The sequence below is a fragment of the Callithrix jacchus genome, chromosome 5 (assembly GCF_049354715.1).
Source record: "Callithrix jacchus isolate 240 chromosome 5, calJac240_pri, whole genome shotgun sequence".
NCBI classification, from domain to species: Eukaryota; Metazoa; Chordata; class Mammalia; order Primates; family Cebidae; genus Callithrix; species Callithrix jacchus.
The window spans coordinates 10,322,132-10,337,203 of record NC_133506.1 but is presented as its reverse complement, the minus strand read 5'-3'; the positions used below and the strand labels follow the sequence as shown (position 1 = coordinate 10,337,203).

At 46.1% G+C, this 15,072-nt stretch overlaps 1 protein-coding gene across 2 annotated transcripts; it reads right to left on the bottom strand.

Moving 5' to 3' along the window:
* Positions 1 to 13,442: 13,442 nt before the first annotated feature.
* TMEM239 (transmembrane protein 239) lies at positions 13,443 to 14,987 on the bottom strand. Of its 2 annotated transcripts, none has more exons than XM_008995647.6 (3): positions 14,904 to 14,987; positions 14,181 to 14,781; positions 13,443 to 13,860 (listed from the first exon to the last, which is right to left on the bottom strand). In XM_008995647.6, the coding sequence occupies exons 1-2, from the start codon at positions 14,983 to 14,985 to the stop codon at positions 14,312 to 14,314; spliced, it is 552 nt and encodes a 183-aa protein (XP_008993895.1). In that variant the 5' UTR covers positions 14,986 to 14,987; the 3' UTR covers positions 13,443 to 13,860; positions 14,181 to 14,311. The 2 variants fall into 2 exon arrangements, with proteins under 2 accessions (XP_008993895.1, XP_078227331.1); XM_078371205.1 differs by having other exon boundaries at positions 14,181 to 14,818; positions 14,904 to 14,969.
* Positions 14,988 to 15,072: the final 85 nt, after the last annotated feature.

Genomic DNA, 15,072 nt, shown 5'->3' with positions numbered 1-15,072 from the left:
GCTCACTGCAACCTTCACCTCCTGGGCTCAAGTGATCCTCACACCTCAGCCTCCCAAGTAGCTGGGACTACAGGCACATGCCACTATGCCCAGCTTATTGATTGACTGATTGATTGGTAGAGATGGGGTTTCACTGTGTTGCCCAGGCTGTTCATGAACCCCTGGGCTCAAGTGATCACACCTCAGCCTCCCAAAGTGCTAGGATTATAGGCGTGAGCAACCATGCCTGGCCCTACCTCCATATTTTAAATTTCTACCACATTTTGCTATGTGGCTGGCATGGCCCACAGTGAGGTTTCATAACCTTTACTACAATGTCCCAACATCGTTGTCCTGAAAAATGTAACATTCCTTTAAAGTTTGTGGAAATATGCCAATATTAGCGGTCGTGGTGGCACATGCCTATAATCCCAGCTACTCAGGAGGCTGAGGCAGGAAAATCGCTTGAACTCAGGAGGGAGAGGTTGCAGTGAACTGAAATCATGCCATTGCACTCCAGCCTGGGCAACAAGAGTGAAATTCAGTCTCAAAAAACAAAACTGTGGAAATAGCTTAATCGCTTTAAGCTTTAAATTTATTATAAGAATTGAATAAAGGAGGTAACTTTCTCAGTTTGTTGTTATATGAACATATGGTACAGGACACTTAAAAATTTGACTCCTCTATTGTAGATTTTATTCATTCATGACTGGGAAGTGGGAAACTTACAAATAGCCTTATATGAGTCATCACTTACATTTAGATTGTTTCCTGTTTTGTTTTGTTTTGTTTTGTTTTTTTTGAGATGTGGAAATAATGGAAATCTTAAATTGCCCTGGTATGTAAGCCCACTCTTTGCTAATTAAGCAAGAGAGAACTCAAACTTCATTGTCTCAAAAACCGTTCATATTTGACCATTGACAAATCATGTAATAAGACAGTCTTACATTTTAACGTATGAGCTCTGTATCCATTCCTTTGCCATACCAAGGTACTCCTGAAAGGAGTAAAAGATGCATGAGCACTTCAGCTGTGATGTCAGCACTTATTTTCCAGGAAAAAAAAATTAAGAAAAGTAAAACTTTGGCCAGGCGTGGTGGCTCATGCCTATAATCCCAGCACTTTGGGAGGCCAAGGCAGGTCTCCCAAACATCTGAGGTCAGGTGTTCGAGACCAACCTGACCAACATGGTGAGACCTCATCTCTACTAAAAATATAAAAATTGGCCAGGCGAGGTGGTACGTATCTGTAATCTCAGCTATTTGGGAGGCTGAGGTAGAAGAACTGCTTGAAACCAAGAGGTGGAGTTTGCAGTGAGCCAAGATCATGCCACTGTACTGCAGCCTGGGCAACAAGATCGAAACTCAGTCTCAACAAAAATAAATAAATAAATAAAATTTGAAAAGTGAAAAGTAAAAAAAATAGCCAGGCATGGTGGCACACACCTGTAATCCCAGCCACTCCAGAGGCTGAGGCAGGAGAATTGCTTGAACCTGAGAGGCAGAGGTTGCAGTGAGCCGAGATCGCACCACTGCACTTCAGCCTGGAGAACAGAGCGAGACTCCATCTGAAAAAAAAGAAGAGTAAAACTTGGCCAGGTGCAGCGGCTCACACCTGTAATCTCAGCACTTTTGGAGGCCAAGGCGGGCGGATTACTTAAGGTCAGGAGTTTGAGACCAGCCTGGTGGTGCACGCCTGTAATCCCAGCTACTCAGGAGGCTGAGGCAGGAGAATCACTTGAACTCAGGAAGTGGAGGTTGCAGTGAGCCAAGATCACATTCCTGCACTCCAGCCTGAGCAACAGAGCAACATTCCATCTCAGAAAAGTAAAACTCAATTTTTTTTTCCAAAATATTTTATCTAAATGGAAGTTTTGGCCAGGTTTGGCTGCTTTCACCCAGCACTTTGGGAGGCCAAGGTGGGTGGATTCCTTGAGGTCAGGAGTTCAAGACCATCCTGGCCAACATGGTGAAACCCCGTCCCTACTAAAAATACAAAAATTAGCCAGGTGTAGTGACAGGTACCTGTAATCCCAGCTACCTGGGAGGCTGAGGCAGGAGAAATCGCTTGAACCCAGGAGGCAGAGGTTGCAGTGAACCAAGATAACACCCCTGCACTCCAGTATGGGCAACAAGAGTGAATATCCATCTCAAAATAAATAAATAAGAAATTTAAAAACCTGGAAGTTTCTCAGCAAAAGTAGGTAACTTGCCTTCTGTTGCATTATCCAGTTTCCTGCATAGGTTCTGTGTTCAATGTAGTATTTAAGTACCTCTAAACAGGTACATCAGTGAAAGAGAAAATCTAATTGCAAGGAAATGAGCCTATTTTTTAAAAAAAAACCAAAACCCTGCTCGGCCAGTTGTGGTGGCTGACACCTGTAAACTCAGGACTCTGGAAGGCTGAGGTGGGAGGATCACTTGAAGCAGAAGTTTGAGACCAGTCTGGGCTATAAAGTAACACTCTTTACCCCCCCCCGACTCTGCAAAAAATAAAAAATAAATTCCCTGAATGTAGTGGGGAATCCCTATAGTCCCAGAAACAGGGGAGGCTGAAACAGGAGGATCAGTTGAGCCCAGAAGTTTGAGGCTACTGTGAGCCATGACTGCACCACTGTACTCCAGCCTGGGTGAGAAAATGAGACCCTGTCTCTAAAAAACAAAACAAAACTCTGCTTTACTGAAGTAGGATTGACATACAATAAACTTCACATACAAGTTGACACTTATACATCTATGAAATCATCACAATCAGGATATGAAATTTATTCTTCTACCTCTTTATAATTCCTCCCCACAGCTTCCTCACACCCCCCTGCTTCTGTCCACAAGCAATCATGGATGTTTATTTGCTTTCTGTTACTATAGATCAGTTTGTATTTTCTAGAATTTTGTAATGGATGGTACCTTTATACAATTCAATAGGTACTTTTCTTTCTTTCTTTTTTAAAATTTTACTTTAAGTTCCAGGATACGAGTGCAGAACATGTGGGTTTATTACATAGGTACACATGTGCCATTGTGGTTTGCTGCACCTGTCAAGCCATCATCTAGGTTTTAAGCCCCACATACATTAGCTATTTGTCCTAATGCTCTCCCTCCCCTGGCCCCCCTACCCCTTGACTGGCCCTGGTGTGTGTCGTTCCCCTCCCTGTGTCCATGTGTTCTCATTGTTCAGCTCCCACTTATAGGTACTCTTTTATTCATCTGGCATCTTTCACTCATCTTAATGAATGGAATTAATGGAATAACTGAAAATTCATCTATGTTGTATCAACAATTTATTCCTTTTTATAACTGAATAGTATTCAGTTGTATGGATATATCAACATTTATCTATTCACCTATTGATGGACATTTGAGTTATTTTCAGCTTTTGACTATTATAAGTAAAGCTGCTATGAACATTTATATACAAGTCTTTGTATGGAGATATGTTTTCATTTTAGGGGGGTAAATACCTAAGAATGAAATGGTTGGATTATATGGTAGGTGTATTTTTAACATTTTAAAAAACTGTTAAACCATTTTTCAAAGTGGCCCTACAATTTTACATTCCCACCAACAAGGTATAAGAGTTGCAATTCCTCCACATCTTTGCCAGCACTTGGTCTGATCAGTCTTTTTAATATTACCCATTCCAACAGATGGGTAATGGTATCTCCCTTATGGTTTTAATTCACATGTTTCTAATGACTAATGATGTTGAACATCTTTTCATGTGCTTATTTTTCATCTATATATCTTCTTCTGTTAAGTGTTTTTTCACATTTTATACCCTCTTTCCCCTGTTCCCCTTTTTATGTGTTGGACTTTGAGAGTTCTTTATTCTGGATACAAGTCTTTTATCAGATATGATCTGAAAACACTTTCTTCCAGTCTGTGGCATGTATTTTTTTTCTTAAGAGTGTATTTTCAATAACAGAAGTTTTAAATTTTGATACAGTACAGTTAATCAAATTTTTATTTTATGGATTGGGCTTTTGGTGTCATATTTAAGAAATCTTTGCCTAATCCAAGGTTACAGCTATTTTTTTTCTATGTTTCCTCTTTGGAGGTTTATAGTTTTTGGTTTGACATTTAGGTCTATGATTGAGTTTGAGTTAATTTTTGTTTATGGTGTAAGGTATAATTTGAAATTCATTTTATATGAATATACACTGGTTCAGCACTGCTGGTTGAAGACTGTTCTTTCTCCACTAAATTACCTTTGCACCTGCATTGAGACTCACTTGTTCATATACATGTGGTTCTAATTCTGGACTCTACTCTGTTCCACTGGTCTATTTGTCTGTCTTTCATTCATTTATTTATTTTTTTTGAGATGGAGTTTCACTCTTGTTGCCCAGGCTAGAGTTTAATGGCATGATCTCAGCTGACTGCAACCTCTGCCTCCCAGGTTCAAGCGATTCTCCTGCCTCAGCCTCCCAAGTAGCTGGGATTACAGGCATGTGCCATCATGCCTGGCTGATTTTGTATTTTTAGTAGAGATGGGGTTTCACAATGTTAGTCAGGCTGGGGGTCTTGAACTCCTGATCTCAGGTGATCTATCCGCCTTGGCCTCCCAAAGTGCTGAGATTATAGGCGTGAGCCACCGAGCCCGGCCTTATTTGTCTGTCTGTATACCAACACCACACTCTCTTGCCTATAGCTTTATGAAATCTTGAAAAGTGTTAGTCCTTCAACTTTTTTTTTTTGAGATGGAGTTTCCCTCTTGTCGCCTAGGCTGGGGTGCAATGGCTTGATCTCAGCTCACTATAACCTCTGCCTCCCGAGTTCAAGCGATTCTCCTGCCTTAGCCTCTTGAGTAGCTGAGATTACAGACACGAGACACTATACCTGGGTAATTTTTGTATTTTTAGTAAAGGCGGCGTTTCACCATGTTGGCCAGGCTGATCTTGAACTCCTGACCTCCTCCGAGGTGATCTACCTGCCTCGATCTCCCAAAGTGCTGGGATTACAGGCATGAGCCACTGTGCCCAGCCTCAACTTTGTTCTTTATCAAAGTTATTTTGGCTATTCTAAGTCCTTTACATTTCCATATGAGTTTTAAAATGAGTTTGGTAATTCCTATAAAAATGCTTGGATTTTGATTGTGACTGTATTGAATACATGGATAAATTGGGGGAAATTGACATCTTAATAATATGTCTGACTCATAACTGACCCTATGCACAAAGTATTGCCTCCTGGGTTCAATCAATTCTTCTGCCTCAGCCTCCCAAGTAGCTGGCACTACAGTCACGTGCCATCATGCCCCGCTAATTTTTGTATTTTTAGTAGAGACAGGGTTTCACCACGTAGGCCAGGCTGGTCTCAAACTCCTGACCTCGTGATCCACCCACCTTGGTCTCCCAAAGTGTGGGGATTACAGGCGTGAGCCACTGTGCCCAACCTTATTTAGGTCTTATTATTTTCTCAGCAGTATTTTGTAGTTATCAGTGTACAGGTCTTTCACATCTTTTGTCAGATTTACCCCTAAGTGCTTCATATTTTTCTGTTCTTGGAAGTAGTATTTTTTAATTTTTTTCTATTCTGATTGTTCATTGCAAGTGCAATTGATTTTTTTATATGACATTATATCACAATCATAACCATGTACATGTATTAACTACCTTGTCAAATTCACTTCATTCTAGTAACTTTTTAAATAGAGTCCTACAGATTTTCTACATACATGATCCTTTTATCTGCCAATAAGTCAGTTTCACGTACTGCTTTCCACTCTGTATGCCTTTTATTTATATTTCTTGTGTTATTGCAGTGGCTAGGACATTTACTATAACACTGAATGGAAGTAGTGAGAATGGACATTCTTGTTTCTGATCTTAGGTGGAAAGTATTCAGTTTTTCCACCATGAAGTAGCTGATACTACTACCATGATACTATAGCTGCAGGTTTTTCATGGATGCCTTCCATCAAGTGGAGAATATCTCCATTTATTCCTAGCTGCAGGTTTTTCATGGATGGCTTCCATCAAGTGGAGACAATCTCCATTTATTCCTAGCTGCAGGTTTTCATGGATGCCTTCCATCAACTGGAGAATTTCTCCATTTATTCCTAGCTGCAGGTTTTTCATGGATGCCTTCCATCAAGTGGAGAATATCTCCATTTATTCCTAGCTGCAGGTTTTCATGGATGCCTTCCATCAACTGGAGAATTTCTCCATTTATTCCTAGCTGCAGGTTTTTCATGGATGCCTTCCATCAAGTGGAGACGATCTCCATTTATTCCTAGCTGCAGGTTTTTCATGGATGCCTTCCATCAAGTGGAGAATATCTCCATTTATTCCTAGCTGCAGGTTTTTCATGGATGCCTTCCATCAAGTGGAGAATATCTCCATTTATTCCTAGCTGCAGGTTTTCATGGATGCCTTCCATCAACTGGAGAATTTCTCCATTTATTCCTAGCTGCAGGTTTTTCATGGATGCCTTCCATCAAGTGGAGACGATCTCCATTTATTCCTAGCTGCAGGTTTTTCATGGATGCCTTCCATCAAGTGGAGACGATCTCCATTTATTCCTAGCTGCAGGTTTTTCATGGATGCCTTCCATCAAGTGGAGACGATCTCCATTTATTCCTAGCTGCAGGTTTTTCATGGATGCCTTCCATCAAGTGGAGACGGTCTCCATTTATTCCTAGCTGCAGGTTTTTCATGGATGCCTTCCATCAAGTGGAGAATATCTCCATTTATTCCTAGCTGCAGGTTTTTCATGGATGCCTTCCATCAAGTGGAGACGGTCTCCATTTATTCCTAGCTGCAGGTTTTTCATGGATGCCTTCCATCAAGTGGAGACGATCTCCATTTATTCCTAGCTGCAGGTTTTTCATGGATGCCTTCCATCAAGTGGAGAATATCTCCATTTATTCCTAGCTGCAGGTTTTTCATGGATGCCTTCCATCAAGTGGAGACGGTCTCCATTTATTCCTAGCTGCAGGTTTTTCATGGATGCCTTCCATCAAGTGGAGAATATCTCCATTTATTCCTAGCTGCAGGTTTTTCATGGATGCCTTCCATCAAGTGGAGACGATCTCCATTTATTCCTAGTTGCTGAGAGCTTTTATCAGGAATAGATGTTGTATTTTGTCAAATGCCTTTTCTCTATTTATTGAAATGATCATATGGGTTTTTTTTTTTAGTTTGATAATTTGGTGAATTACATCTATTTTTTGGATGTTAAACCAAACTTGCATTCCTGGTTTTTTTGTGAGATTGCATAATATTTCCTCTTCCTCTAAGGAATCACCCAAGCAAAAGTGAAAATGAGAAACAGAAATGCAAATAACATGTTTGATGAAATTTTAGAGAGCAGAAACTCCAAACGAATTAGGTGGACAGGTTGCAAAACAGCAGTGGAGGTTGATATGAATTGATATAAATACTTTGGAGACTATTGGGCAACATTTACTAAAGTTGAACATTTGCATACTTTATGACCCAGAAATTCCAGTGCAAAAGAAATGAGTGACTCTCTCCACCAAAAGACTTAAAATTATTCAAACATGTTTTATTGACAGCTAAAAGCTGGAAATAATCCAAATGTTCATCAACAAGAGAATGGATAAATTATTGTCCTTTTGTACAATGGGATAGTACACTCTAATAAAAAAGAACAAACTGGCCAACCACCATGGCTCACACCTATAATCCCAGCACTTTGGGAAGCCCAAGCAGGTGGATTGCTTGAGTTCTGCGGTTTGAAATCAGCCTGTGCAACATAGCAAAACCCCATCTCTACAACAACAAAATACAAAATATTAGCCAGGCATGGTGATGGGTGCCTGTATTCCCAACTACTTGGGAGGCTGAGGCAGGAGAACCACTTGAAATCAGGAGGCAGAGGTTGTGGTGAGCTGAGATCACATCACTGTACTCCAGCCTGGGTGACAGAGAGAGACTCCATCTCAAACAAATAAAACAGCCATAAAAGCAGTTCAGTAGGCCGGGTGCGGTGGCTTAAGCCTGTAATCCCAGCACTTTGGGAGGCCGAGGCGGGTGGATCACGAGGTCAAGAGATCAAGACCATCCAGGTCAACATGGTAAAACCCCGTCTCTACTAAAGATACAAAAAATTAGCTGGGCATGGTGGCGCGTGCCTGTAATCCCAGCTACTCAGGAGGCTGAGGCAGGAGAATTGCCTGAACCCAGGAGGTGGAGGTTGCGGTGAGCCGAGATCGCACCATTGCACTCCAGCCTGGGTAACAAGAACGAAACTCCATCTCAAAAAAAAGAAGCAGTTCAGTAAAAGAATCAAAAATGTAATTCACTGAATAAACAATACAGTAGATTAGTCCTCATAATAGATATAGAAAAAACAATTTTATAATTCAACATCCATTCTTGACCAAAATTGTTAGTAAACTAGGTCTTGAAAGGAATTTCTTTAACTGGATAAAAGTTAGCTACCAGAAATCTACAACAATCTACATAATTCTTAATGGTGGAAACTCAGAAGCAAGCAGTTCCTTTCAAATCAATGTCAAGTCAAAGATATCTGCCAGCAGCAGTTCTATGTGCCTTTGTCTGGGAATCCCAGCTTGCACCGTAAGATGAGGAGCACACAGGAAGAGGCCCTAGCCTGATAACATCTGTCTTTTAGATTAATGTGGTCTCTCAGTTTAGACAGGTTCATAACTTTCATACATGTTACAAATATTTTACCAGGATACGATATCATCTATTAATTTTTAAAAACCTGGTATTTTGGAGGTAAGACATTTGAAGACACAATCTGGAAAATATGATAGAACGAACAGATATTAAATCAAGTTCTTTTAAGCTGGAAAATAATTTCAAGGTAGGGAATTGTCACCTCAGAGTGACCCAAGTCTTTCAGCAAGCCCCAAAACCTGTGAAATTAACCTGTGTCCACAGCTGTGCTTGCTTCCAAAAACGGAGGCTGGAAGCCAGTAACCACAAAGGAGCCACAAAATGAGAAGAGAACTCAGCAGTGCTACCCTTAATCCTTGCCTCATTACCATATTGAAATCTCCATGCAGGTGGAGGGTAGAGGTGCACCTTGCCAGGGCACATATAGGGCTGGGGTGAAGTAGAGACTGAACACAATCCAGTTCTCCTTGGAAAGCCCTACCTTTCCAGGAATCCCTGCCCTCAGTCTCTACTTACCTGCCCTTAGACATCTTACAAACCCCTTTCACCCTACCCCCAACTCCCCAAGAAGATGCTTTGAGCACAAGCTCCTCTTCTCCATTCCTTGTCAACAATAAAGTTTCTGCTCTGCTTAACTGAACCTGGTCTCATTCCATTGGCATGAACCACGTCAAGCTGGGAAAAAAAACCACTGGGATCACAGACCCCCTGAGTTGAGGGTCGGTAACAAAATCAGTACAAAGAATGCAAATACGAGCTCCAGAATATAGATGAAAATGCTCAGCAGAAAAAACAAACGAAAAAACTTGTCCAAAGGTGGCTGCAATCAGACCCTGTTGGATCCTCACAAATGCCAGCTGTTTACCTCAGGGGCATTGGATAATATCAAGCTGGAGCTGTGCCAGGAGTCGGAGTCCCAGCTCAGTCGGCTGTATCGGCTGTATCGGCTGTATCGGGCTATTCCTTCTCCAGGGTTCTCAGGAACTCTGCTGTCGTTGCCTCTGGGTCTCTGGTGAGGGGGAGTGGGGACAGGCCGGAGATTTGGGGCAACGGGTGAGTCAACGAAGCTGTCACTGTGATGACAGTGGGCCTGAGATTTCTCTTCTTACCCTCCCGATCTCCCCGAGCGTTGTTGTCTTAGCCTGTGGGACACCCCTCCCCCACGTCCCTTCCTACCTCCCACCCCCGCCAAACCCTCCCCCTCGTTGCCAGAGCCAGAGGGCTCGCCCTGGGCCGTCGGTCCCCAGTCCGCGCGCGGGAGTTCGGGGACATGACGCTTCAGGGCCGCCAGCACATTCCCGGTGTGGATGCCCACGGCCCTCTCACCCGGGCCAGGCTTGGGCCTTCTCTCCCAGCCTCAGACCCTCGTCTGTCCGCTCTGCCCAAAGGTCATCGCTCCGGCCTCGGCCCCCTCCAGCCGTCGCCCTCTCCCCTATTCGGGCGCCTGGGCCTGGGGAGAGCAGTGCCCTCGGTGCTCCGCACCCCGCGGCCGGCCTCCAGTGTCCTCGCGCGGTCCCCACGGCAGGGGATCACCCACTGCGCCTTCCCCTGCCTCAGAGTAGCTGCTACTTGACCAACTACTGGTCTTCTCCATGCGCCCTGCCCGAAGTGGTCCCTTACCTCCCAGCGCGTCCGTGACCGTGGCCTCAGTGTCCCTGTCCCTGCCCTCGGGCCTTGGGCGTCTAGCGCGCGCTGCACAGGCGTCCTTCCCCTCCCTGACGACCTTCTCCTCCCTCCTTCCTTCCCCGTGGCCGGCTGCCGCTCCCCCGACCCCCAGTTTCGCTCAGGCTCTCCTCGCTTCCCCGTTTCTCTGCACCCGCGAGTCTGAAGGCCTGCACCGCCCTCGCGGTTTCCCGCAGCTGGCCCTTGGAGGTTCCTGGGTGTAGCACGGCTTCCTTCTTTCCGGGACCCCTCTCCTTCCGTGAGTGGTTACTGACGCTCCATCTCTTGAAGGGGCCCCTCAGCAGCTTGCGCCCCCTGATGTCGCCTTCCCTGTTCCTTGGGGAGGAGAGAAACCCTATTGCGCACTCCCACCCATCCTCCAGCACAAGTATGGACCGCTGTGGATCCCCTCTCTCCTTAGACGCAAGGCTCCTCTCGCTGTCACCGCCTCCGCTCTGGTTCCTTATGCTCTCCTTGACCTTATTTTTCCGGCCAGGCTGAAGTGGTTGCTGGATTCCGGGCCCACAGTCCAGTCCCAGGAGAGCGGGCTGCAGGGTGCGGTGTGGGAGGGCAGGCAAAGACGTCCACCCAGCAGGTCAGGTCACACACAGGCCAATAGGAAGGCTCGCCCTTCTTGGCTCAAACCAGAATGGCTTAGAACTCCATCATTTCAACATGCACATTCTCCACAGACTTGTATTTTTAAGGCCTTTAACTCTAAATGGACAAGTTTTTCTCCTTTTAAAGGAATTTCAGGAATGAAGTTGACAGTATCACGTTTTGCCTCTGCAAAGTCTCTGTCTGGCTTTACTGCCTGCTATCCCTACACCCCACCCCCATTTGCCTGCCCCTAGAGTTGTCCATTCCATTCTGTTTATCTTTAATTTTTATGTGTTCTCTCCAAGAAGTGTCTTGTTTTCCTGAAATGCCTTTTAAATTTGTGTAAAAGGAATTCTCATTCCATTTCTTTTTCAATGCTAAGATTTTAAGATTGGTCTGCGTACCTTCTGCCCCTTCTAAATGCTGCGTTTTTTCCAGAGGGCCCATCTGCTTTGTTTTACCCTTCCCTTTACCTACCCTGCTCTCACTAGTAACAGTGCAATAGGCATTCTCATAATACCCTCTTATGCTTCGCTTCTCAAACAGGGTGCAATTTATCACCTGGGAATCTTGTTAAAATGCAGGCTCTTGGCCCAGCACCGTGGCTAATTCTTGTAATCCCAGCACTTTAGGAGGCTGAGGTGGGTGGATCACCTGAGGTCAGGAATTCAAGATCAGCCTGGCCAACAGGGTGAAACCCTGTCTCTACTAAAAATACAAAAATTAGCCAGACATGTTGGTGGGTGCCTGTAATCCCAGCTACTCAGGAGGCTGAGGCAGGAGAATCACTTCAACCTGGGAGGCAGAGTGCAGTGAACCAAGATTTTGCCACTGCAATCCTGTCTGGACAACAGAGCGAGACTCTGTCTCCAAAAAAAAAAAAAAAAGAAGAAAAGGAAAGAAACGCAGGCTCTGATTCAGACGGTCTAGAGCAGGGACTGAGACTGCATTTCTAACTAGCTTCCAGGTGATGCCTGTGTTGCTGATTCTGGGACCACATTTTGAGGAGCAAGACTTTTATAGACCTTTGCGAAAATTCAATCTGGGGTTCTGGGTCCTAGGGTATATGTTGATCTAATTTGTTGAGTATTGCCCATCTGCTCTCCAGTCTGGCTGCACCTCCATACCCCATGCCACCTGGGCAGGAGGGTAAAATGTATATATTATGTGGGGAAAGGAAGAAGGTCTTCTTGCTCCTGCCCACATCCCATCCACCAGTGCATATGATCAGGGCCCAAAACTCCTCTCTGCCTTCAATGGAATGGACCCGAGGCTCCAGAGCAATGTCCCTGGCTAGCAATGCATGAGCAAGTCAATAATGGATTCAGGCCAGGCAACCTGGTCTTTGTCCTCACTACGTGGGACCCTGAATCCTCAGCCCACCAGACATCTAGATTGATTTGGCTCATGACCTCCCTAGACCTGGGCTTTAGCTCTGATAGGAGCTCTTGAGATGCCATGGGGTCTTCAGTTCAGTTGTTTGTATTATCTTTGCCCTTTTCACCTTCCCATGAGTAGCCTGGTAAGAGTCAGATGGCCTTGCCTTGCCACTGGTGAATGACTATCCTGGGCCTGACTTCTCATCTCTAAAATGGGATGTTCACAGCATAGCTATAATTTGTGGTGCTAGGGGCGGTCCCAGGTCCTTCACTCGCATGCCAGAAGCCCTAAGACAGGAGTTCTTGCCTTAGTTTTACCCATAAGGAAAGAGGTTGAGCAAGGTTTAGCAATTTCTGCTAAGGCCATGGAGGTAGTAAGTGAGAGTTCTGTGATTCAAGTCCAGCCTCAGCTCATACACCAAAACCATCTAACCATGAGGCATGTCAGCTCCATGTCCCAGCTCGTCCTCACTACCAGGCCGTGATTCAGAGAGAACTACAATGAAACAGGAAGGAAGGACTGGACCTTGGGTTTGGGGCACTGATGCTGAACTCATCTAACGAGTGGCATGGAGGGTTGAAAAACTCTAAGGCAGAAATGAACCAGGGTTCTAGGGGCTGGCCCCAAGGGCCTGAGTATTTATGGGGCAAGAGAGGGGGACCTTGGGTCTGGGGCTTCAAGAGCAAGGATTTTAGGGTTATATATAAAGTAGGGATCAGAAGTGGGCAGAAGTTGGGATGACCAGGGATTGGGTGGGGGTCAGGTGTGGATAAAGTTGTCTATCATGTACCTTACTTGGTGATAAGCAATCACTCAATGTTTTGTTGGAGGGGCCAGCAGGCAAACAAATGGACAGCATTCAGGGCATCAAAGGATTTCCTCTTCCAAGGCCCTTCTGGTGCCTGGGTGGCTTGCTGGGTCAGTTTTGGAAACCCTGAGGCTATGCTCTCCCCACTCACAGAGCTGTGCAAGCATTGCCTGGCAACCTGCCCCAGGCCCAAGCATTTCACAATCAAAATAGTTCCAACATCTGCACATTTTGAGATTTCATGGCACACGACCTTTTACATCTTGTCCACACTTATCCAACCTTTTGTTAACCATTCTAGCGCCAAAATTCTATCTAGGACGGAGAATTGATTTGAAAGCCAGAGAAGCTTCCTATTTCTTCAGCAGACTTTGGGGTCAAAAGATTTTTGAGCCTACAGAATGTTCTTAGAGCTCAAAACAGCATCTTATAGTTTTTTGGTTTTTACAAAATGCTTCACAAACAGATATTGCCTTTGACTCACAACAACCCCATGACAGGGGTGGCCCACCTAACACTGAGGCTCAAATGAATTAATTGGCCAAGGCCACACATTGTGTAAGTGTGTGAAATGGGACTTCTTGATCGTTTTTCCATAACAGACCTTGGGACTCTTAGAGAGTGAGTATCTGACCCCAGTTGGTCCATTTCTCAGACTTGGGAATGTGGACTGAGGCTGGAAGAAGGAAGTCTAGGGAGGACAATGCATGGGCTGCAAGGTCTGGAAGGCGAGTGAGTTGAGGTCTCCTGAGGCTTCTGGTCAGCCTTCTCCCTGATAGGTTTTCTGTCACTGGGACCCTCTCTAGAGTCTGTGGTTCTCCTGGAAATGGAAAGAGGGGATTGGTGGGAGGAATGGCAAGGCCAGGGGTACCCAGGTAGAAGTTCTCAGTGACTCCGAAGCTGAGACAGCTGAGTGGCTGTGAGAAAACGATGCTGTCACTTGCCAAGGGGGCTTCACGGGTATCACCACATCCACATGGGCGCTCTTGGTGGCTTGGCCAAGCTCTGCCCCTGGCTAAGCCATTTCTACCAATGGCTAAGCCATCTGTTCTGGCCTCTCTTCTCAAAGTCCCCAGCCCCTCACACCAGGAAGCTGCAGCAATGGCTTGGGGAAGGTGCCCAGGGGTCAGGCCACTCTACCTGCTAGGGACTGGAGGTCTGGGGCCTGTCAAGCCAGGGGGTCCTGGTCCCATTGCCCTTCCTCTCCAGTCAGGGTTTCAGGCCCTAGGCCAGGGCTCAACAGATGCAGGCAGCTGGATGGGGTTGCCCTTCTATTGATCCAAGTTCTGAGCGTAAGCTGGGTGAGTCATGGAGGTGATGAGGCCCACGAGGCTCAGCAGCGTGGAGAAGAGCAGCAGGAAGGATGCCGTGAAGAGGAGGGCAGGCAGGGCACTGAGCACCAGCAGCAGGAGAGCCGGCAGCAGGTGGCGCCACACCGCAGCCATGACGGGCCACAAGGAGCTCAGCAGGTAGGAGCCAGTGGTGAAGAGCGCATGGCACAGCATCAGTGCCAGCAGCAGGTAGAGTATCCCCTCCAGACCCCACAGCAGGCGCTGCAGCGGTTGCCGCCAGCTCGAGGTGTTCCACCAGTGGATCCAGCTCCGGGGCACATGGGATGCCAACCAGTGCACCCAGCCTTGCCGTGTGAAACAGGCCGACCAGGGCGCTGCCTGCTGTGGCCCCTCGCCGGCCCCGATGGTATCTGTCTCCACTCGAGGCTGCTGCATCACGGCTGGTGCACCTGGGGAGAGGGCCAGGGTCTTGGAGATGCCTGGGACCTCAGGAGGGCAGAAAGGGGGTGCAGGGGTCAGGAGGGCATGAACATGGGTGGGTGGGGCAACAGAGTTGGGGCCTGAGACTTACCTCTGGGCAGAGTTCCTAAGTCATGTTGCTTCTTGCAGTGCCCAGGATGGCCTGGCAGGCAGATCCAAGTCCTCACTCTCATCTACCCCCACCCTCCCCAGAGGAGCCCCTTTGTGACCCGGGCTAGGGTGGGGTCCTGCCAAGAGAGGAGCCTCTGCAGGGTGTGAGG